The sequence below is a fragment of the Pyrgilauda ruficollis genome, unplaced genomic scaffold, assembly GCF_017590135.1.
Source record: "Pyrgilauda ruficollis isolate IOZ18807 unplaced genomic scaffold, ASM1759013v1 scaffold177, whole genome shotgun sequence".
Classification (NCBI taxonomy): Eukaryota; Metazoa; Chordata; class Aves; order Passeriformes; family Passeridae; genus Pyrgilauda; species Pyrgilauda ruficollis.
Window position 1 is genome coordinate 389,735 of NW_024516653.1, and position 22,520 is coordinate 412,254.

Here is a 22,520-nt window from a genome sequence, read left to right on the forward strand (position 1 = left end):
TATTGCCCACAGCACAACCCTGGGGGTGGTAAAAAGCTGAAGTCTCCATAACATGGTTCAGAATTTATCCATGTAACTCAGACCCAGAGCAAGGCCTCTAGAAAAATGCAGGAAGCAATTTCCAACTTTTTAGCCTCCCAGACCACAGTCCAGACATTTTTCTTTCCCTTGGCCTCTCAGGGAAGAAGCTGAGCTTGTGGTGTTCCTGTGAGGATGTTGCTTTTCAATACACAAGCAAATAATGCTCCCCAAAGGGAAAGAACTAATAGGTAGTTGCAAAGCTACACCATTTAAATTCTTTTGGGAGCTGTCAAAAATAAATCACAAGATCTTCATGAGGCAGATAAAAACCATTTCACTTCACCACATCATCTTTCTCTACTCCTCCCACCTCTTAAAAAGCAAAGGCCAGGGGCAGGAAAGGGAGAAAGGGTTGTTCCTCTTCAGTTTTAATTTTAAGCCATGCCAGGGCACCTAAACCTACTGATGACTTCATGTCCTCCTCCTTTGCATCACAGATGCTGCCAGCAGGGGGTAAAACAGCAGCAATCAATTTATTATATGCCGCAAATTGAACTGACAGTAAATGCAAAGATACTTTTGCTGCATAATGACAAAGAAAACTCTCTGTCACCTTTTTGGTTTAACATGGAAAGAAGCAGTCTCAGTGAGGGACCTCAAGACTGAGAGCTGGATCATGTTTGCTTGTTTAGTATGTGACAAATCTGCAAACTGACCATGCAAATACAACTTCAATAAAGATGTTCATCATCTGTAAAAAAAACCAAGCCTTTACAATAGATGCAATTCTCTAGGGAAAACATTTATTCAACTGCTTTACAGAGTAAGCCAATTAAGGCCAAATATATTACTTGGAAATAGACAGGCTTTCACTGGGTACAAATATGAGCTGGCTTAACAGTATATTGTGTACAAAATGTTTTTTGAAAGCATCTAAGAAAGGTAAAGGCTGAGCAATACAAGCTGAAAAACTGCTTCTTTAAGGCAAACAAAAAGTATTTGTTTCTTTGTTTCTTAAAAAAGTATTATTACCAAAATATTTTCTTCACAATTACTTCCATATTTCTAAGTAAAGATTTAAGATTGTGTGAGCATAGATGGAAGGTATTTATAGCCACCAAAAAATCAGACACCACTGAAAACTTATATGAAAAACAGTGAACTCATGACATCATGAAAGCTTTCAGACTTAAAAGTGTTTAGAAAACCCAGAATAGCAAAGCAAGTGATACACACATGACCGTTTTCCATAATCAAATTACTGACAACTGTAAATACATAGAAAAAATTACATAATTACATATAACAGATGACGTCTGGAAGCACTGGAGTAAATCATGTCATTGAAACTGCTGAGATGATTTCATGTGGGGAGTGCAGTACCTGATCTAAAACCCACTGAAGCAACTTGAAATTTTGTCTGTGGTTCTTCAGCTGGCCACGAATTCAATTACTGTTACATAAAAAGCAGAAAGATGCAGCATAGAAAATGAGAAATCAGAATTATTTAGCAACGACTTCAACTAACAGGGCATGGATTTGTGCTCTTCTTCAGCAGCTCACTCTTAGGTGCTGTAGAGACTACTGGGCATCACTCCTGAGAACTACATACAGACACCAACCCAAGGAGGTGATAAGTATCCCCTAAACACATGCCCCAAAAACCACATGTAATACAGAAGGTAGTCTCTCTGGACTGAAATCCATATATAACATACATGTTATGCTGTCAACATGTTTATATTACTAATATAATAGAAATAGCTAAACAAATATCCCCTTTAGAAAGAATACTAACTAACTGTCTCAGCAAATGGCTGGTAAGGTGTCACACCACAGCACATTCCAGTTAAAAAACTGCAATGCTGCCTGTAGCAGTCATAAATACATGTTTGTTTTATGAATCATACTGGAAATCACACACTAGCTAAAAACTGCAATTGCTCACTTCCACTCCTGGAAATCACCTTCACTTCTCAAGAAGCAGAGACGGCTTAGAGTAAAAATCACAAATCTGCGTTGCTGAGGATGGGAACACAGGGCTTTCACTTCGATCCTAGAATCAAACCCAGCATTCCTGGTGTGAGGGTGTCCCCGCTGTCACACGGTCCTGGGTGGCAGCTGCTGTTTGTACATCCCTGCCAGGGCCTTGGCCGCGCTGTAGATCATCTGCCGGCGGGACATGCCCGTGAACACCGCGTGCCAGTCCGTCCTGCTCACGTTCAGCACGCTCTTCTCCAGCACCTCGCCCACCGTCACCAGCAGCCCCGACCACCTCAGGCTGTAGTCCTGAGGGGTGAGACTCTTGGCCTGCGTGTAAAAGTTTGGGAAGTGATTACTGAAACAGTCTGGAATTAGTAGATTTGCGTCTGACGTCTGATTTAACCGACTTTTACAAGGAATCATTCTTGTATCAACAGAGCTGGCAAATTAAAGGGTGTGAGAATCAAATTTCAGCTATTCAGAAATTGGTGCTACTGAAAAAAGCCCCTAAGTTACTATTTGCTCTCCCAAAACAAAATCTGAATATCAAACCCCAAACAGTTCTGGTTATAAATTCTTCATGGAAACATTTATTTTAAAAGAATTTTCAGGCCAGAGTTAACTAAAGAATGACTCATATCTGCTGTCAGGCAACATGCAGTGACTGGAGGCATTCCCAGTCTGTGCCCAAAGAAAAATAAACCACCTCCAGAAAAACTTCTTTTGGTGGTATTTCAGAACTGCACCCTACTGCAGTTCATCCCATTATTTCCACTCAAACGAACCAAGGTATTTCCAATATTTAAGTATTTTGATTTCAGAATTGTACATCCTTGCCGTGTGTCAAAATAGCACATTTGAAATCAGTCTTGTCTTTTAGGTGGGACTCTGTGTTCATCGGGGACTTAAGTCCAACTATTGATCTGGAAAATGGGAATGTTTTGTTTTTAGGAAAGAGTTTTCAGAGAGTACAGCATGCTGCCTGCTTGATTAGTATTTCTTGTTCTTAAACAGGAGAGTAAAACTTGTGCTCCAAAGTGACAGATATTGCAGAATGAGACTCTTGACTAAGAAAAGCGTTACTATAAAGCTTTTCTTCTTTGCCTAAAGATTAATTTGTAAACATGGTGCAAAAATATTTTGTATCCTCATTTCATAAATGAAAATATTTAAGTGTAATAACTTCCAGAAAGAACTAACAGCATAACTAAAATTAAAACTTCAGTCTTATGTCTCAGCTGTTAATTGGTAAGAAAACTGTAAAAGGAGTATATTCTCACCTGCTGAACATATTGCAAAGGCACTGGTGTTGCTTGGGTGAATGCTTCCAGGTGAATTCCATGAATTGGATCCTCAATAATCAGACATCCAATGTCAAACCACCTGCAGTGATGTGCAAATTGTTTTATTTCTGAGTACTGAGTAACACTCTGTTGAAAACCAACATGCTAAAAGTTGAATTATGAACATTTTACAAGCTCTATTGCAGGTGTAGTAATAATTTAATAATGAAACTCATAAAACAGTTGTGGTATTTTGCAAGTGAAATTTGCATGTGTCACTTTCCATCCATCCATCCTTCTATCTATCTATCTATCTATCTATCTATCTATCTATCTATCTATCTATCTATCATAACAGTGCATGTGTATACATGTAAAATGCATAATACACAGAAATACAAACTACCTGAAACTTACAAATCAAAATTAAAAAAACCCAAAAACTGGAGGGGTGGGTGTGTGGGCAGACATAACCCCTTGGCCACAGGTATTCTGCTACAGTTTTCATTCAATCTTTCAAGAAACATTTCTCATTAAAATAACCTTCCCTAACAATTTTTAAGAAAATTGTCTATTTATCATTCATGTTCTGCATATGGAAGATTTTTTGGAAAGTCGAATGCTATAGCAATAATTTAAATTATTTATTCAGGGCAACATTTCTGCCTGTCTGGGCCACATAAGCCTCATGGTAAGAGTTTAGTGGAGCCAGACAGGAAGAAGCAGTTCCATCATCTTTGTAGCAGGGAATAGAGCACTGGAATGCTTTGACTGGCAACTATTAAAGACTGCTGAGAAAGCCTCATGGTTAAATATAACTTGTTTCCAATTAATAACAAAGCTATTGGTATTTTTTGTCTTCTAATGTTTGCATTTTTATCCATGTGATGGGCTTTATTTTTTTGACAGACACTCTCCTTTTGCTCTATTTTTTCATTTACTATTTTTAGTGCAATATGAATGAGGAATTTTATAAAGTAAATAGAAGTAGGAAGACGTTTTAATTTTTGTTCAGCATTTATTTCTGTCTGGTCTGATTTAGACATTTTATTGTCTTTTCAAAGAGGATTAAGTATGACATACATCATTAGTAGTGTGGGTGATTACTTGAAACTCCTCACCTTTGGACATGTACAAACACGGTAAACAGTGGTAGAAAACTATTTAAGTTTGTATTAAGAAGAACACAGCATTGTCCCTAATATTTTGGAATTTAATTATAAAGGTGCTTCAAGATCTGTCTGTCAAACAACATGTTACAAAATCAAGATACAATGCATTTTGAAACAGCATTTTTATGTCTGTGCAGTGCAAGTTAGATGCAATAATACATTCTCAGTGAAAGGAAAACCGAAAATACATTATTTGATAAAATCATATTGTTCTAAATGCTGGAATATCTCCCAATAGCTCTTCTGATACAATTTCAGAGGGAGAAGGCAGGATGCACACAACAATGCAGAAATTATTAGCCAGATTCCAAATTTTACAGCTCCTTAATTTTTTTCAGCTCGCTTCACCGTGTTTTTACATTGTCAATCTACAAAAGCTGACAAGGATTTCTTTATATTAAGGTCTCAAGATGCCTGACAAAAAGCTGAACATCATCACCAAAACCAAGCCTGCCAAAATACTTCAGACAAGTCTTCTCCTTCTTCTTTATCCTTCCTTCTCCTTCTTCCTTCTCCTCATTCTCCTTCTCCCTCTCCCTCACAAACTGCCACCAGCTCCTTACAGGCTTTGAGTCAACAAGGAATATTCCCAATGTGTTCCCACCCTCCTGGAATAAATTCAAGGCTCTCACTTGTCAGGAAGCAGCTCCTCAATGAAGTTTTCCACTGACACAGCAGGCTGCTTCTCGTGGATGACTCCGGTCCGGCGCAGGCTGTCTATCCTCTCCTGGGCTCCCTGGGTGGCAACACAAGCTCTTAGACAAAACTCTGAACCACAGCTTGGTGCTGTGCTTGCAGATCAATCCCAAAAACACTTTTCAAAATGACTCAATAGGAAAAAAACCAACAACCCAAACTAGTGAAAGGCCAGGAATCCCAAACAGTAACAAAACCTATGATAAAGCCAATTCAATTTTTTAAAGGGTTTTTTACATTCCAAGAAAAATACCCAGCGTAGCATGCAAAGAATTCCTAATCTGTGACAAGAATTCCTAACCTGTGATGGTTTTAACTCTCAGTTAAAGCATCAGTTTGTATTTGTGGTTTTTGACATTTCTACAACATAAAACTTCTTGGGTTTAGAGACTTTAAGAGCTTTGGACCAGCTTTGTAAGAGCAAGGGAAAGAATCCATTTGTTGTGTTACATTTCAAACTAACACAAAGGAATTATTCTCCTCAAAACTGTTATCGCTCTGAAGTTGTAACAGAAATATACAATACCCTGCAGGAGATAAACAAATAAAGGAACATATTATTCTGCTTTATCTCAATATAAAATTGCATCAGATAATACACTGCTATGAGCACAGGCTTTACTCTGCAAACACTGCCACAACAGTTAGGGGGAAAGGCTTCCTTTTTCACTAATTTGGTTATATTTAGTAAAGAGAGTATGAAACAGCTGTTCTTAGGATTTTCACTTATTGGTCAGAACTGGTGAAACAACCTTCGCTAACCCTTCCTCTGGAGTGGCACAGCAGTTGGCAAGGCTGCACAGGGAATTCTTATTTTTCAAAGAGAACACAGATCTGTTCAGGAAGATCAACTGTTGATCAAACTGTCTTTGATCTACAGAATCTGTGTGGAGGAAAATCACTCTTGGAGACTTTTAATTTCTAACATTTCCAACGTGATGTGCTGGTAACAGACTATTCAAAAAATGCCTAATATACTTCGAAACCACAGAAATAGCACAATGTATGCAAGACGTGATGGCAATCAATGACAGTACAAGAAAATTGACATAAAATGGCATTAATACACAGACAAAGGTACTCTGCACTTGCTGCAAATGTGTTTGCAAGAAACCTTGAAAATATTTCAAAGAGGAAACTTTGGATCTAATGATCCAAATTGAGGGAAAAAAGAGAAGAAAACCCCTAAACTCCTTAACCCCCAAAATAACAAAACTAACCAACCAACCACCAAAAAAAACCCCAACCCTGAACAATATAAAACAAAAAATACACAAACAAAACAATAAAAAACCCCACAAAAACCCAAACAAAAAATACACCAACAAACAGCAACAAAAAACCTGAACACCAAAAAAATCCCCCAAGAAAATGTTTACTTATCCCAGAAACTGAACTTCATTTTACAGAAAATGAGATCCTCCAGGTGAATTTCTCTTTGCTACTGCTATATATCCACTTACCTTTAAGCCTGCAGCATAGCCCACAGGCTGTGGTGCAATGTTGGACTGTGCAGCCTCTCCAGTCACAACAGCCATCCCAAAGACTTCTTGAAAAGCATCCCGAATTGCTGCAACTTTCACCTCTTTATTAGAAGTGACCACTATGTCCAGCTCTCCCCCAGTTCCTGCAAAATAATTTTGTAAAGTAATCTGTAAAAAAACCATCCACACATGGAATATTCCTCCTTCCCACTGCTGGATAGTTCAAACACACTTCTACACCTTCTTCAGCTGCTTTTTTTTTTCTTTCTCATGCACTGGACAATAATTCTTCCATGAAGCAGAAGTCATTTAAGTTAGGAATTGAAATTCAGATGAATAACTAAGGGATACAAGGGTGAAAGACAGGCAGCAGGAACTGACCTATTTTCAGGTTCAGCACCCAAAAAAAAATCATACCAGTCATTCAAGATGACAATTCACAGAGCTTTAGGAAAATAACTCAGAAACATCCATTTCAAAGGATGTTTTGGTGTTCTGTGAAGCATCAAGGAATACTGCAAACTCTTATGAATGGGATAAAGAACACTAATGCAGGTCATAAAATCCAGTGAACAGCAGCCAAATTACACAATATTTAAAAGAAAGACTCCCATTACTTTTTAGCTGTCCTTGGAATGTGAACTTCAGTGTCATTTTATTGCTCTATTTAGATATTAAATACCTATGGAACCAAAAAGCTTGTATACACTTCTAAACATTTTCCATAGGGTTGTATCTCCATAAAGAAGCATGAGCTTTCACTGAACCTTTTCAGAATGAAACAAAACAATTCATTAATTAAATCTAAAACGACTATGTAAGACTTAATCACACCTCACGTCTGTCTGTCACAGCTGATCACTTTTATTGTGTAGAATCACATAATAAAACTCATCCCTGCTATGAGAAGCTTTCTCACAAGCAGCTGCATCTTTCCTCAAAAGTGGAATATGACATCAGAGAAAGCTGCTGAAGTAAACTGCATCAACCACAGGAGCTTACAGAATTTGCAGTATTTATCCTGATTCAAGAGAAGTTCCCCCACTGATAAGGGTAAACCCAAAGCTTAAATTTTAATTAAAAAAACCAATTAACTTTTTGGCTCATATTACTCAGAAGACCTCAGTTACAGGAATAACCTTATTTTTACGAATAAACACCAGATAGGCTACAACAGTAGTAAAACCTACTATTTTGGGGGTTTGGGGTAATTTTTTATAATTTTATTTACCAATTGCTTTGCTGAATGGAATTAGATGTACAGATCACTGAACTTGGAGCAATTGTTTTAAATGCTGTGCAACTACTGGACTAAAAATAATTGAGAGTTATCTTTTTCATTAATTCCTTCCTGATATAAATCAATTTAACATAATTAAACAAGTGCTTAAAATTGATTGCAGGCTTTTACTGAAGTTAGCCTTGCCTGACTGCTCAGGAACAGAAATACTGTTCAACAGCTTTTAATGAAGTTAAAAACTAATCCATGACATATCTAGTAAATTACTGCCTAACAGTTTTAAGAATGGCAACTGTGACTCATGTCTGGTTGCAAAATACAGAATATGTTCTTTTGTATTATGGATCATCAAATATCAAAAGCATGTATATTTTCATCAGAGATACTACAGAACTTAAACAAAGATATTACATGGGTTAAAAAAAACCATTTGTGACAGAATCTAGTAAAATGGAAACCTAAAATGTAAGAACTAGATAAACTGGTAAACTCAGGGCAGAACTCTTACATCAAGTTAAGCTCTGACACCTGAATGTGAAATTTCATTGTACCTTGTGCATTATAAACTGAAATGACAGTTCCATATTTAAGATTCCCTGCTGTCTTTTGTTGTAAAAGTACTGTTTATGCTTATGAGGTGACCATTTCCTGTCTAGATAGAAATTGTCTATTCCAGGACTGCAGCTCAGATAACACTTTCACCATGTGCCAATGAAAACAGTTCAGCTCTTTTCAAGAAAGAGATTACAGAAATACTATTTGCTCAGAAGAGGAAAAAAAAAAAAATATTTTAACCATCTCATCCAGAAGCTTTCTAATTACAGGTTTTGGCAAGAGGAACATGAAATTCCTTTGGCATTGTAGTAATGGAGGGAGAGCAGACAGAAGTGGGGCGATTGTTGAGGACACAGTTTTTGTGGAATACATTTCTACAAGGAAGTACAGGCTAAGTTTACAAACCTCTGCCCCATTTTCACAACCTGAAACTACAAAACCAATGCAGTATATAAATGGCCAAGAGGAATACAGATGCTCCCCTTCTAACAGGACTTTATAGAGAGTTTAGAGGTAACCATTGACTTAGTTTACTCAACCTAAATCCTACAAACCAAGCATTGTATTAGTATTACTTCCTCCTCCAGATAAAGATGTTCTGTCAATAAACACTGGGTCAAACTATCCAGGATACCAACAGATCCTGTTTCTAAAAAGGGACAGTGATGACTGCAATAGAAACCTTAAATACACTTTGTCAAATTGTGCATAAGTCAACATTTACTGTAGCTTTGCCCTGAATCCTGCTACTCTTCTCAAATACCTTTAGAAGGCATTGCTGGCTGGCCTCACTGGTTTTATTCCCATTCCCTCCTCAATAGACAGCTGCTGGGAAATTTTCCCTTAAATGTAAGACAATTAACTACTACTCAATAATTAGGTCATCTTCCCCTGTCCTGTGCACTAGTACAGCAGTAGTGAGCTGGGTCAGCTAATAGGTTCAGTTGGAAAAAAAAAAATCTCAGGAAAACAAAATAATAAAAAAATAATTTTAATGGTTTCTTCTCAGTCTTAGCTGTTTCCTGACCAGCTTTTTTCATAGGCAGAACAAGGTCAGTACTGGCACACCTAGGATGGAGAGCAGCTGATCAGGCTGCTGGTTAAAAAAAAAAACCATGCCAAAAAAACCAAAATCAAACCACCACCCTGGACAACTGGTGCCTTTTGCTTGCTTATTTTACTCTCAGGTCAGTGACAACACATTGTCCTCCAGTAAAATAAGAAATGGTGAGTAATACAAAGCTTTTCTTTCTTGTTAATTTTCAACCTGTAACTGAAATGGTTTTACACTTCAAGTGCAGAAGTAGTGGCTATTTCCAGGATTTGCAAGCAATACTTGATGGTTTATCATAAACACTCACGGATATATGGAACCATGCCAGGATCCAGCGTTGTGATCATGGTCTCCACTGAATGCTTGGTTTTATCAAGAACAGACTTCACCATGGGATTCTCAGCTACACCCTAAATTTAAGCAAATACATTTCCATATTATTTTCTGGGTTGTTTTTTTTTTTTTTCTTCTCAAGAAATTCAAAATGTTACAGTTAAAAAAACAACAAAAAATTAAGCTGCTCTGTAACATCTGCTGTGCATTACTCAGCACAAACACTGCAGGATATAACTACCAGCGCATGGCTTTTCTGTTACTACCTCAGGTTTAAATATTACCTTCCTCATTAATGCAGGAACAGTCAGGCAATGCTTCTCCAGCATCCTGGCTGCCTAACTAACATAAAGTCATTATACAGATGGTTCCTGAACACTCAGGCTGCTTCTACCTGTGGAAGATGCCCTTATGTGTTCATCTGCCTAGCACAAAGAGGGTGAAATAATCCACGTTTTTATACCAATCCCAAACATTAAGTTATTCCAACAATTATGTGGAAATCAGTCTTGGAACTGCAATGGGACTACTCAGGCATCTTTGAATGCCTGAAGAAAGTGAAACAGTCCCATCTGATTCCAGACTATTAATTTGTCCATTTTAGATTGTCATAGTTTTCAGTATTACTGAGCTTGAAGGAAATCTGAAAGGAAGGTGTATGATTTTTTACAACACCAGAGGAAAAAGGGTATATCAAATTACTTCAACAACAGAAATAAAGATAAGTGTGGCAACTACTGCGTGAGCTCCTCAACAGGAAATTCAGGATGCATTTCTGTAAAAATTCCCACCACATCTCCCAGAGTCTAGCTCACCTTTATAAAGCACAGACTCTGATGTGGGTTTACATACATCAAAAACTTGATGGTGTCAGTATAATTAATGATTCCTCATTATTTCATTTAAGAAATTCTCAAGAAGTAGTTACTGAACACACCAAGCACATGGAATGCTTGATACTTCAACCAAAGTCTTTATTACTGGAGTCAGTAATACAGACTATTAATGCTCCATAAATAGAAACAGGACCCTTCTAGATTCTAGTGACAGCACTAAAATGTGGATGAGATTGGCTTTTCAATTAATTTGCAATTGAAAGCTCTGGTACTCTAAGAAGGGCTAAAGAATCATGTTACAAATAAAATGTTCTCTTCTAGAACACTGCCACCTACTGCAAATATTAGGAGGAATGCAAGGATGGAAAGGAAAACATTGTTACTTAAAGGAAGAAAGAAAATGTGTTTTTATGATCATGAGAAGACATTTCTCCCTGAAAATGGCAGCATGACCACTCTGCTCTCAGCAGTGCACTGATGGAGATTTAGTCCTCCTCTTTAACACTGTGTCACTGGAGAAACAGAGGGTTCAGTCTGCCATGTCACACACAGCTTCTTCTGCCAGGTTTTCATGCTTAAAAGGGATCAAAACCCAAAATTCTTCAAGTGCACTGGGACAATAATCTTCTTTATTCTTCGTTCACACTGAGTGTGAGATGGCACAGAATGTGGTGCAGCTCTTGAAGACAGCTCAGTGTTGATGTACACCCCTCAGATCTTTGGATCTTTCAGCCCTCAGATCTGGTAATTCCTCATGAAGGTAGCAGACAAACCCTCTACCTTTATAAACCCCCAGAGTCCTCCAGCAGGGGCTCCACTCTGGGCAGTAGATACTCTGGGATCTTCATGCTCCTCAGGAAAAGTGATTGCAGAACCAGTCCCAGGAGACAAAGATGAAGAGAAAGTTGCCTGTTGAGTAATGGGGTCTGCCAAAACACCTGTAAGGGAGAAATATAAAACACAAAGGTTTAATTTGTTATATTGAAGCAACATGTAATTGTTTAACAGGAAAATAGCAGGAAGAATAAAACAATTCCAGGCAAATTCACCTCACTTCTTGGAGGCACAAGAACAATTCTGTTTGTTAAAGGCTAGCAGATCTAATGAATGCAATCATATCTGCTAAGAAAATTGAGACTGCTTGCACATTATGTACAAAGTTAAACAATTATTCTTTTTCTTATCACATTAATTTAAAAGCTTTTTATTGTATTCAAATTTTCATAATAAACTCTCAGTAAAGAGAGGGACAAGTGCTAGTCTCTGAACAACGGCATAGGAATGTTCTCATACAATAGGAAAAGTAAATTTTCCAACACAAAGTACTGGAAATCCATAGTAGTAGAAAAAAGAGGAAGCTTTACATATTTTGAAGGAAAACAAAAGAAACTAAAACAGTGGAAAAATAAAGTGAGACCCTTTGCCCCATTACTCAAGCTTATTTTAACAGATTTTCCAACACTAGCCTTAAATGAAAGTTATTTTTGTTTCATGCTGCACAACTGATAGCTCTTTTTAGACATCTTCTTAATACAGACTACTTGAAAGAGATATCACCAGTAATAATAAAAGCTTGGCCCAACTGCATTGAGGAGAGAAGTTTCCATTCCACAAGCTGAAAATGACATCAGTTCAGCAACCACAGCAACTGCCTGCATGGAGGGTATGTGTTATTATGTATTTTTAGCTATCCCAATGCAATTTCGTGGCTGCAAACAAGAAAATAGAAGCTGGTGTCATGTGACAGACAGCTTGTTAAGAGACAGATTTTCAGAACAAAGTCCTGAAAATTATGAGTTTACAGCCTGTGATTGTCATTCTGGGGAAACATAATGGTTGAAGGTGGCTTTCTGAGCTGAAGAAAAGCTGGGCTTTGGTGTGTAAGGTAACAAAAATAAAAGTTCTCAAACAAAAGACCCTGAATGCCACCAGAACTTAAAGTGGACTCTGTTCTGGACCATGAGCGTATTTTAAAGGCTATTTCTTCTGAGTAGAGCTACATTAATGAAGAGTATTATCCCTTCTTCTAAGTACAACTAATTAATTAAGAATACCCAAAAGAATAATAATAAGCCATCAAACAGCCACAAACAGCACAGCACATAAACAGAGTTACCTGTGACAGGAGGTGCAGAAAATGAAGGCATCAGTGGGCTCTGAGGCGCTCGGCCAGCGTGACCTCTGGTGATATCATAGGTGGAAGACATGGAAAACCCTGAAATGGGGGGACCAGTGGGAGGTGCAGGAAGGCCGGGACCAGCAGCAGAGCTCAGAGGAGGAGGAGGAGCAGAGAACTGGGACACGGGGGTGCTGAAAGCTGCAGGGGCAGCAGGAGGTGGGACAGGGCTTTGGGGTGGTGCAATTGTAGAAACGGTTGCAGAAGGCACAAGTGGAAGAGAGGCCGAGGTCATCATGGGAGGAGGAACTGGGGACACTCCAGCTGGCAAGGGTGGTGAGTAGGCAGGAGAAGATGGCATGCTTGGTGTGGCAAGGGGGCTGGAAAAAGCTACAAAAATAAGGGGGGAAAAAAAGAGAGAAAAAAGAATTTTAGAAGCCTTAATCTCAGAGATTCAGTTATATAATTGTTCAGACATTTCACAAATTTTTAACCAGTCAGGGTTTTTTTTTTTTTTCATTCAAAGTGAATTTGAAACTTCTGCTTGAGTTTTCACACAGCACCAATGGCACTTAATCCTTGGTGACAGTATCTTGTAGGAACATCTCTTCCTGAATGACCCTACTTGTCATTAGCTTAAAAAGACAAGTCAGCATTTGACTACTGAGTTTACAGCAGCTGAAACCTGCCTCAGAAATTTCTGGCTAGCTCTGTTACTCCCGAGTGACTGCTCCATCAACTGAGGGTGCAGGAAGTGCTCATCTTCAGGAATGAAACACACATTTCTAATATCTGGGAGGGTGGGAGTTGTTTTAGAGGTGTGGCACTGGAAAATGGGCTGAACCTAAGGCAGCTCTCTCTTCCCTGGCACTCATCTCCCTGATCCCTCTGCTTTCCCTGTTTCAGGTGATTCTTGGATAAGCCAATTGTCCCGTCTACAACCAAATTAAGCCAGGAAATTAAGTCAGAAAAACAGAAATTGGCTTTTTTGATGGCAGTAACGTGCTAAACCAGCTTAAGCATCCCACTGGCCTCAGCCTAAACATTCAAATGATATGCAAATCACACTAATGCCATGGTCTCGAAACTTGCTCACACACACCCATCAGTAAAAAAAAAAATTTAAGCATCCATTCCCCCAGGTAAAGTCTATTTATATATTGTTTACATGCACCACTGTACCAGTATGTCATGTATATTACAACACATTCACAACAAAAATGTTAAAATTATGAGATAAAAAGAAATGAAAAAAAAATTCCTAAGAGTACAAAACATCTTCTGTTTACACTGGGAATTGTTTTGATAATATACTATCAATATAATAATATAATCAACTAATAATGGCTAACATACTATATAACACAATCATTGATAGTAACTTTTTTAGGGTGAGCAGTGCAACTGAAGAAACTTCAGTGATTTTTACATCTTGATTTAACACCTCATGGTGCAGGAATTTAAAGATCTGGTCCTACATTCAGACAATTCTGATGCTTGGGTTTAAGGGCTGAAGAAAATACCTCACAGAGATCCACATGGAGGAATTGCCTCGTTGGCTGTGCTTGCTCTACCATACTATTTGTTTCCCACTTCCACCCATAAACCATGCATTTCCTTGGAATTTAGCTGGCAAATTTTCATCTTCCCTGATATCCATCAATTGCCCTTGCAAGATGAACATGCTGAATTTTTATACTTTTAGTAAGTGTGTTCAAATTCCATAGAAAACAGTCTGGAAGATGTTCACACAGGTCAGGAAATTCTCTTTGCAGGTTGATGCCTACAGATCTGACAGTTTTTATGTAACACTTGCATTGGTTTTGGCTGCAGGAATGAATAATGAATGATGGAAGTTATTTCCAAATATCAGTTTTGGAAATGGTTTCTCAAAAACATGACTTTCGTAAGTACTTCCTGTATGACTCCTTGTTGAAATGTCACCTTTACCTGGATGGGACAAATTATGAGTGCATATTTTTTTGAAAATATCAGCTAGGTAGTACACTGCTGACAGCCTCTTATCACCCAGAAAACATCAGCAAATCTGAGACTTTTTGTTAAAAAAAGTTAATGTCTGTGTTAATTTCAACAACTCTTTTAACTGGTTGCCAGCAAACCTCTGAGCCACAGAAAAAAAATATTAAATCTTTCATGGCCACTCCCTATGTAAGTAGAAAATACTGCCAAAACCATGGTATTTAAAGACCATTTTTATAGAATTAACTTTATTGATGACATCCTGTAGCACTTTATGCACTTCTGGCTCTGGTTTCTTTGCTTGTATATGAATGAGGCAGTAAGTACATTTTGTATGTGGTAACATCTCTGCAAGCCTACTCCAGAATCCATTTTCATCCTAGCTAAAACAACTGCTCAGCATAGGTTACATTTCCACAGTTTTAATTTTAAAAAATTGCTTTTATTATATAACTCATGTAATGTTGTGGGTTGAGATCTTCTCAGTATACTCCTCCTTTAGCATATGACAAGAGAGACTGCACAAGTCTGACTCAACAATACCACATCTGCCAAAAAATTCAGTATCTGGTATTCAAATATGGTGCTCAGAATCTTGCAAAAGTCTGAAAAAAGCACCCTGATTACCCTCCACAAGTGAGACCTCAGAGCACCTTCCAGTGCCCAAAGGGGCTACAAGAGAGCTGCAGGGACTTTTTACAAAGAGGTGGAGTGACAGGACAGGGGGAATGGTTTTAAACTGGATGAGGGCAGATTTAAATTATTAGGAAGAATTCTTCCCTGTGAGGGTGGGGCTTGCAGCAGCCTGGGACAATGGAAGATGTCCCTGCCCTGGCAGGGGTGGAACAAAATGGTCTTCAAGTCCTTTTCCACCCAAACCATTCTGGGATTCTATCAGTATTAAAACACAAGTGATTACTCAGGTTTATCACTAACCCCTAAAGGACTGTAAATCTGTTTGAACTCTCTTCTATGCTGCTCATCTAACTGTGGACTGTAGTGGAAGGTATTATTTCCCTGGCTCTGCATCCTTAAAAAATACAAGTGCATCCACATCACTTCCTACAACAATTTCAAGAATTAAAAAAAACCTGCTAAAAATATTCTGTGTGATATCAGATGCATTACAGATAAAGTGCCCACTTCCAGATTAAGAAACAATTTAAATCCTTCCAATTAGCCTGGAGAAGAGAACTGCAATTATGCTGATTGCAACTGGCTTTGTAGTGCTTCAGAATACTGAATAAAGGTTTCTGTACCTAAAGTGACAGGTGTAGCAGCAGCAGCAGCCTCCCCTGCTGTGCTTGGAGGGGGTGTGCCAGGCGGAGTCGTCTCTATCCCACTCTCTTCCATCATCTTCCTTCAGCTACAAAAAGCTGTGAGGGGAAAAAATATATATATATAAAGTGCTCTTCCATCATCTTCCTTCAGCTACAAAAAGCTGTGAGGGAAAAAAAAATATAAGTGCATCTTGAGAAACAAGGCAAAAGATTTTAAATTTGAATGCAAAGGCGACAACACAGTTATTTGCATTCCTGAACAGGGCAGGTAATTCAAATACCAACTCTAGGAAAAAAAAAGAAAACTACTGACTTATCTCAAGTACAAAATTACCCAGTTTGTTCCCCTTCTCCTGTATCTTTTATTTTTAGCATTGTGATAATACCTCAAACTCCCAGACTCTTTCTAAAAGCCTTACTGTGCCTACCCAGCTACTGCTTCCAAAATATACTGATGGTACTTGGAGTAGTAATAATAGAGAAGTAATTACACATCATAAAACCCATACCCCATTGCAAGAAAAGCTTAACTACAGGGTACAGTTCTGCTGCATTGTTGAGCTGTAATAATGCAATCCAGGACCTGTTACTTCCAGCATGATTAAAATTATACTGACACCAAGTTTTCCAGTATAGTCAATTCCTGTAAAATCTTTACACCACACTTCTCTGGTGATGTTAACAGAAGTGGCAGTAATTAAAGGCTTTCGTTTTTATTTTGAAGGCCAGAAGAATCTTTTGACATATCTGAATAAACATTTAAGATGTACTACTTCTAAAAAAATTAACCTATATGCTTATTTAACAATATTAATGTAAAAGGTCTTAGAAAAGTGGAAAAATTAAGATTTTCATGAACACCAGGAGATTTTCCATGCTTCAGTGCAGCAGCATCTTACAAAAAGTCCTGCTTCTTCACAAGTCTGGTAATCTACCTGCACCACTCCCTCAGGCAGCAGTCCTTAAGGAACTTCTACTAAAATAAAAGTCTTTTATAAAGTAATTATATATATAAAAAATAGGCTCAAAACATTTTCCACCATATCCATTACATCGGTGACTGCCAGCTTACTCCCTTTCAGAATTCACAGAGGAAAAGGCTTAGATACTATGTTGAATAAAAATACTCACATATATATATAAAAGAGCTCCACTTACAAAAACACAGGAGCTTTCCTCTGTTTAAAAAACAAAAGTAAAAATTCCACATTCTCTCATCACTGTTTCAAAGGTATATACAACTCTTAGTTTAATGTGAAGGAAAAATTACTACTATTAACAAACTGAAAAATCCAGACAGCAGGACATCAAAGTCAGTCTTGACAAGCACTAAGAGTTTCCAAAACAAATGAAAGCATCAAAATCACACAGTAGAAGCCACAGATCCTCTGACAAATTAGTGTGATCTGCATTAAGTAATTCAGGATTAAATGCTTCAGTCCAGCCATGGAAAGAAAGTCAACATGGCTTATGTGCAGCACTCTTCAACAAATTCTTATGACAGATGGATTTTGGGTTGTGAGCATCTCTAATTTACTTAAAGGCTTCTCTTCAGATGGGATGAAAGGGTCAGAACTGCCTGGTGGGGAACAGACTGTCCTTGCAAAGTCCATCTCATCATCCCGTAACAAAGAAATGCAAACTCTTCCATTAAACTTTACTAAGGAAAGTAATTTGCAATTTAAAATTTTTTGTATTTTAATCAGTCTACAGGAGTTTACATTCCTCTGCACAGGAGTATTTTTAAAGTTATTCTTCCAGTTATACTCTGCAAAGCATGAAAGAATTTTCCATGGTGCAATTAAAGTAATTGCTGACCAAAACCTAGAAACGTTTTTTGAGGCTCTTGCAATCTGCTGCTTGATTTCACCCAATGCCATGATTAAAAGCTGCTGAGAGGTGCTTGCTACTTAAAATAAATTCTGTGGCCATGCAGAATGACTGGTAAAGTTCCACAGAGCAGCTTTCCAAAAAGTACGTGCAAGGATTTTTCAAATTTTCAGAAACTTACTACAGTGGTAGTGCTGGGGGTGGGAGAAAGGGCAACTCCCCAAAAAGCCACCTGACATCTGAAAAGTCAGGAATTCGTAGAAATATAAATAACTCTGTACCTGGTTTTTGCTATTAACTTCACAATAAAAAAGATGCAGAACAGAAACAGTAATCCCAAATGTGAAAAAAAAATCAATTGCTGAAATATGATAAAAATCCCATATGGAACTGACTTCAGTGATGTCTTGACTACAATGGAGCCTGCATAAAAAACAGCTTTCTGTACACTGATTTTTCAACTTGATCCAGTTGTGGTTTGCAGGCACTGCATTATGAAGAAAGCAAATAATTTAAAGAAAAAAATTTAGGGTAAAGACCAGGCACAGGAATAGGCAAAGGAAAGCAGAAAGCACAAAGGGGAACTTAAAGCTAATAGCTCACAGCGTTGAAATAACTCAGCACCACAGATTATTGAAATGATCCTACAGAATATTTATGAACATAACTGGCATACACAAACCCACTGGCGTGTGAGCAATAGATGGAAGGAGAAAACCATGGAAAAAAGGACCCAAGAAACCAATTAGCAGTATTCAGCCCTCAACAAAAATCCCAGAGGGGGTTCCCAACTTCCCTCAGAGGAGATGCAGGACAAAAGTTTCCCAGTAGGATCAGCCTACAATTCCTTAATGACTGCTGGGTGCAGAACTGGTGACTTGAGAAAAAACCTGTAAGTTATTATTATAACTCTTCATAATCCATGCCACAAACACACAATTTGCAACAGGGAGCACCTGGAAACTCAACCTAACTTCTGAAGGAAGTGACTTCTGTGCATTCTTGCAAACCAGAACGTTTTGGTTTACTAAACTGAAGGGGCAAAGGAGAAACCCAGAGACAGGGAAAGTGAAGCACATGGAATTTAGGTGAAAACAGTATTAGTACTGCCATCTAGTGATTCGTGACCAGAAACTGCAAATTCCATAATGCCACGTCTTCCTAGAAGGAAATCCTGGTTCGTTTCTATATGACAATTAGAAGTAGATATGGTGATGAGAAATAGAGGAAAAATGTATTTCCAGTGACCAGCTATCCTTAAAACAAACCTTTTAGGAAGTAGAAGCATGAATTTTGTTTGATCAATTATTTTCTTTTAAAAAAAATCCTTTTCAGTACAATGAAGACACTATAGGGATGATGCTTAAACTCTCATATTACACAAAGGAAATACAGTACACCCACAAAGTCTGTCTCTAGAACTGATTCCCACTAGCTGAACCTCAGCCATTAACCTAAAACCAAATCTCAGCCATTAACCTAATTCCCAACTAGAGAATTAGGCTGTGCATACTGAATGGAAAACCAGGCTAAAACTCTGACTGAAATTTTTAACAGGGCTTGTGCTAAAAGCAGGAAGTAAATAATTTGATTTGGAGAGTAGAATGGCAAATTATTCATCGTTTCACTTTAGTTTAATAGAAAATAATTACATCTGTGCTAATATTTTGCAATAATCTTAACGACTTAACCACATTTCAAAAGCGTTCTTCAGGTTATTACTCTAAAATACAGACATGCACAGCTAATGATAAGATTACCTACAAATGGAGATTAGCAAATTTCATGTGGATAAAAACACATTATCCAGAATCAGCTATACTTCAGAGGTTGCAATGAGGTATATTTTCACTCATCTTTAATTGATCCCATCTTCTGTTTCAATAGGTGCTCCTGCTAATAAAAAAGCAAAAACCCCAAACAAACAAAAAAGCAAAATAAAAAACAAACACCCCCACCCCCGCCAAAAAATCCACAAAAACAAACCACAATATATTTAATCACACTAAGAGAGGAAACTGCTTTCTAGATAGAGCCTAAAATGAAACATAACCACTAAGCAGGAACACTGAATTGAAATGCCACTAAACGTTTTGATTTTAATCAAAGTAGGCATAACTTAATTAAGTTTTCACATGCTGCAGACACTGCTCGTGGCTAAGCACACACTGACAACTGTCCAGAATAAGGTGCAGCTAACACCAAGAAAATGACAACACTCTTCAAAAACCAGAACTGGACCCTGAGTACGTTTAAAACTTTCATCTGAAAAGTTCCTCGTGTTTTGGTTTTTTTTTTTTTCCCCATCACTTTAAAAAGGGAGAGCACTAAGGAGATCACTTTTCTCTGTGCAAAGAAAGTGCACAGAGAGGCCATCAGTTTAATCCCCTCGTGTGAACGACTTGTTCCAAAGTCCAAAGTCTTAAAGATAGGCAATTAGGAGAGGGGATAAACAACACAAAAAACCCCAACAAACCAACCCCCCCAGAACTCTCCTGTACCTGATTTCTGAGACTTTGGGCCCTTTACTGATGTCATACCTCGAACAATGCACCTGTGTGTGAGGTGATCCCTTGACTTGAAACTGAGGTGGCAGATAATTTTTCATGATTAAGGCCCTAGAGGAGGAGTTGACTAAAGCTAAGTCAACTTTCCTCCCAATTCGGAATGAAGCTGATTGCACCAGGTAAACACTCCTGTGCACTTGTTATTTTGGGGCTCTGTTTAAGTTGTGCTTCCTCCAAGTGAACGTGGGCACTTCAAAGATGTGAAATAAGCTAGAAAACCCACAAATGAAATAACTGTGCAGTGTGCTAGTTTACATGTTTTGAGGTATAGCTTAATGCAGAATCTGATGCGCTGAACTATGAGCAGGTAGTGAAAAACACTCAAACTAAAAGAGAGTAGGTTTAGGCCAGGTATTAGGAAGGAATCCTTGACTGTGAGGGTGGGCAGGCCCTGGCACAGGGTGCCCAGAGAAGCTGTGGATCCCTGTAAGTGTCCAAGGCCAGGATGGACAGGGCTTGGAGTAACCTGGGATAGTGGAAATTGTCCCTGCCCATGGCATGTGGTGGAATAAAATGATCTTCAAGGCCCCTTCGGTGACCCTGCATTCATCACTGAAGTTATGTTAACCACAACACCTGCACAACTTTTTCACCTTAAAAGAAACCCCAAGAACAACACCAGAGAAGTCTTTTCACCAGTGTGCATGAGAGCTAACACACACCAGGACAGCTGGAAACACCAGGAATGACAGCAAGGGCTGCCGGCCTTCCCTTGTCACTAGAGCAGACAGAGTCCACAGACACCATAAACCCAGCTGGCTCCATTTTTCCAAAGGCTGCCTGCCCTTACCAGAATCATCAGAATTCCACTTATTTAATTTCACCCATTTCCACGCCACTGCCAGCCCTCAGGATTTGCAGCAGACGACACCCCCCTGTGTCTCCTGCCTTTGCTATCAAATACTTCGGTGTCACAAAACCCTCTCGAAACTCCACACAGCGGTGAAGGCTGCAGCAAGAGAACCACTGGGAACTACCATGTAACACCATGGAATGACAGCACCAAAGAAACAGCCAGACCCAGCCCATTCCGACAACCCGCACCCAGCGTTTTTCCAGGGTATGGATATCCCGGGATGCGGTGCCAACAGCTCCAGCACTTTCACAGGTATTCTCCCAAAAGAAGTGATGTGGTTTTTCCCGTACGATAATAAAACCAAGTCAGTCATACAAAGAGCAAATTATGCCTAGGGAAACACCACAATAAAGCCATAAGTGAACCACCATTTCCACCCGGCATTAACAGATTCCCGAGGGTGAAGAATGAACCCGCAGGCATTTTACCAGGACCAGCACTCCCATTTCTCGCTGCAGGGCTGGAATTCGGTGCCCCGAGGCTCCCAACAACCCGGCACCCAGATTCTCCACGCAGGAAACCCGGCCTGAGGCAGCAGCAGGACGGCACCGGCGAACCCAGCGGAGCGCCGGAATAAATCCCACCGGGAATTCTACGCAGTGCTGCTCCCCGACCCTCACCTCACAGCGAGCCTCGGAGCCCGGCAGCCCTCGGAGCGCAGGAGCCGCTGCAGCCCTGCAAGGACGCGCCGGGTCAGAACACGAGGAGCGAGCCCCGCACGTCCCGCAGCCGCTCCGGGCCCCGGCACCGCCCGGCCCAGCCCTCCGGCCGCTCCTCCCCGCCGCCGGGAACGACGGGTCACAACGCGGCGCTTCCTCCCACCGCCAAAAGCGCCCTCACCGTGACCAGTCCCCCCGTCCCGTGCTGTCTCTTCCCGGCCTTTCCCGTCCCAGGGATACACGAAAGAAGGCCACGGTCGGCGCCGCCTCGGACTTCAACTCCCAGCATCCTCCGCGCCGCCGCCGCCGCGCCATGCCACGTCTCTCACGGCCGGGTCCAACGGCCCCTGGCGGGGGGGGTCGCACCCCCGTATTGCTCCCTCAGCTTGGTTCGCTCCGCACGCATATAATAACGGCGGCGCAGGCGGGATCTCAGCAGCGCCACGTTGGCGGTGTGAGAGGGCGGCGGGGAAAATTGTGGGTCTGAATTACGTAGTGCCTTTAAATCTCAGCCTTAAAACGACAGCTTTAAGACACCATCGGGCACTCTGGTAGATCTTTGTGGAGATTTGAAG

General features: G+C 39.5%; 1 protein-coding gene across 3 annotated transcripts; it reads right to left on the reverse strand.

Annotated features, from left to right (window-relative positions):
• Positions 1–802: 802 nt before the first annotated feature.
• PRRC1 (proline rich coiled-coil 1) lies at positions 803–22,245 on the reverse strand. 3 transcript variants are annotated; one of them, XM_041464267.1, is made up of 10 exons: positions 22,127–22,232; positions 21,907–21,961; positions 16,013–16,129; positions 12,774–13,163; positions 11,438–11,595; positions 9,796–9,898; positions 6,619–6,782; positions 5,092–5,195; positions 3,285–3,387; positions 803–2,331 (listed from the first exon to the last, which is right to left on the reverse strand). In XM_041464267.1, the coding sequence occupies exons 3-10, from the start codon at positions 16,107–16,109 to the stop codon at positions 2,122–2,124; spliced, it is 1,329 nt and encodes a 442-aa protein (XP_041320201.1). In that variant the 5' UTR covers positions 16,110–16,129; positions 21,907–21,961; positions 22,127–22,232; the 3' UTR covers positions 803–2,121. The 3 variants fall into 3 exon arrangements, with proteins under 3 accessions (XP_041320201.1, XP_041320200.1, XP_041320199.1); XM_041464266.1 differs by lacking the exon at positions 21,907–21,961 and having other exon boundaries at positions 22,127–22,245; XM_041464265.1 differs by lacking the exon at positions 22,127–22,232 and having other exon boundaries at positions 21,907–22,120.
• Between the last annotated feature and the right edge of the window lie 275 nt (positions 22,246–22,520).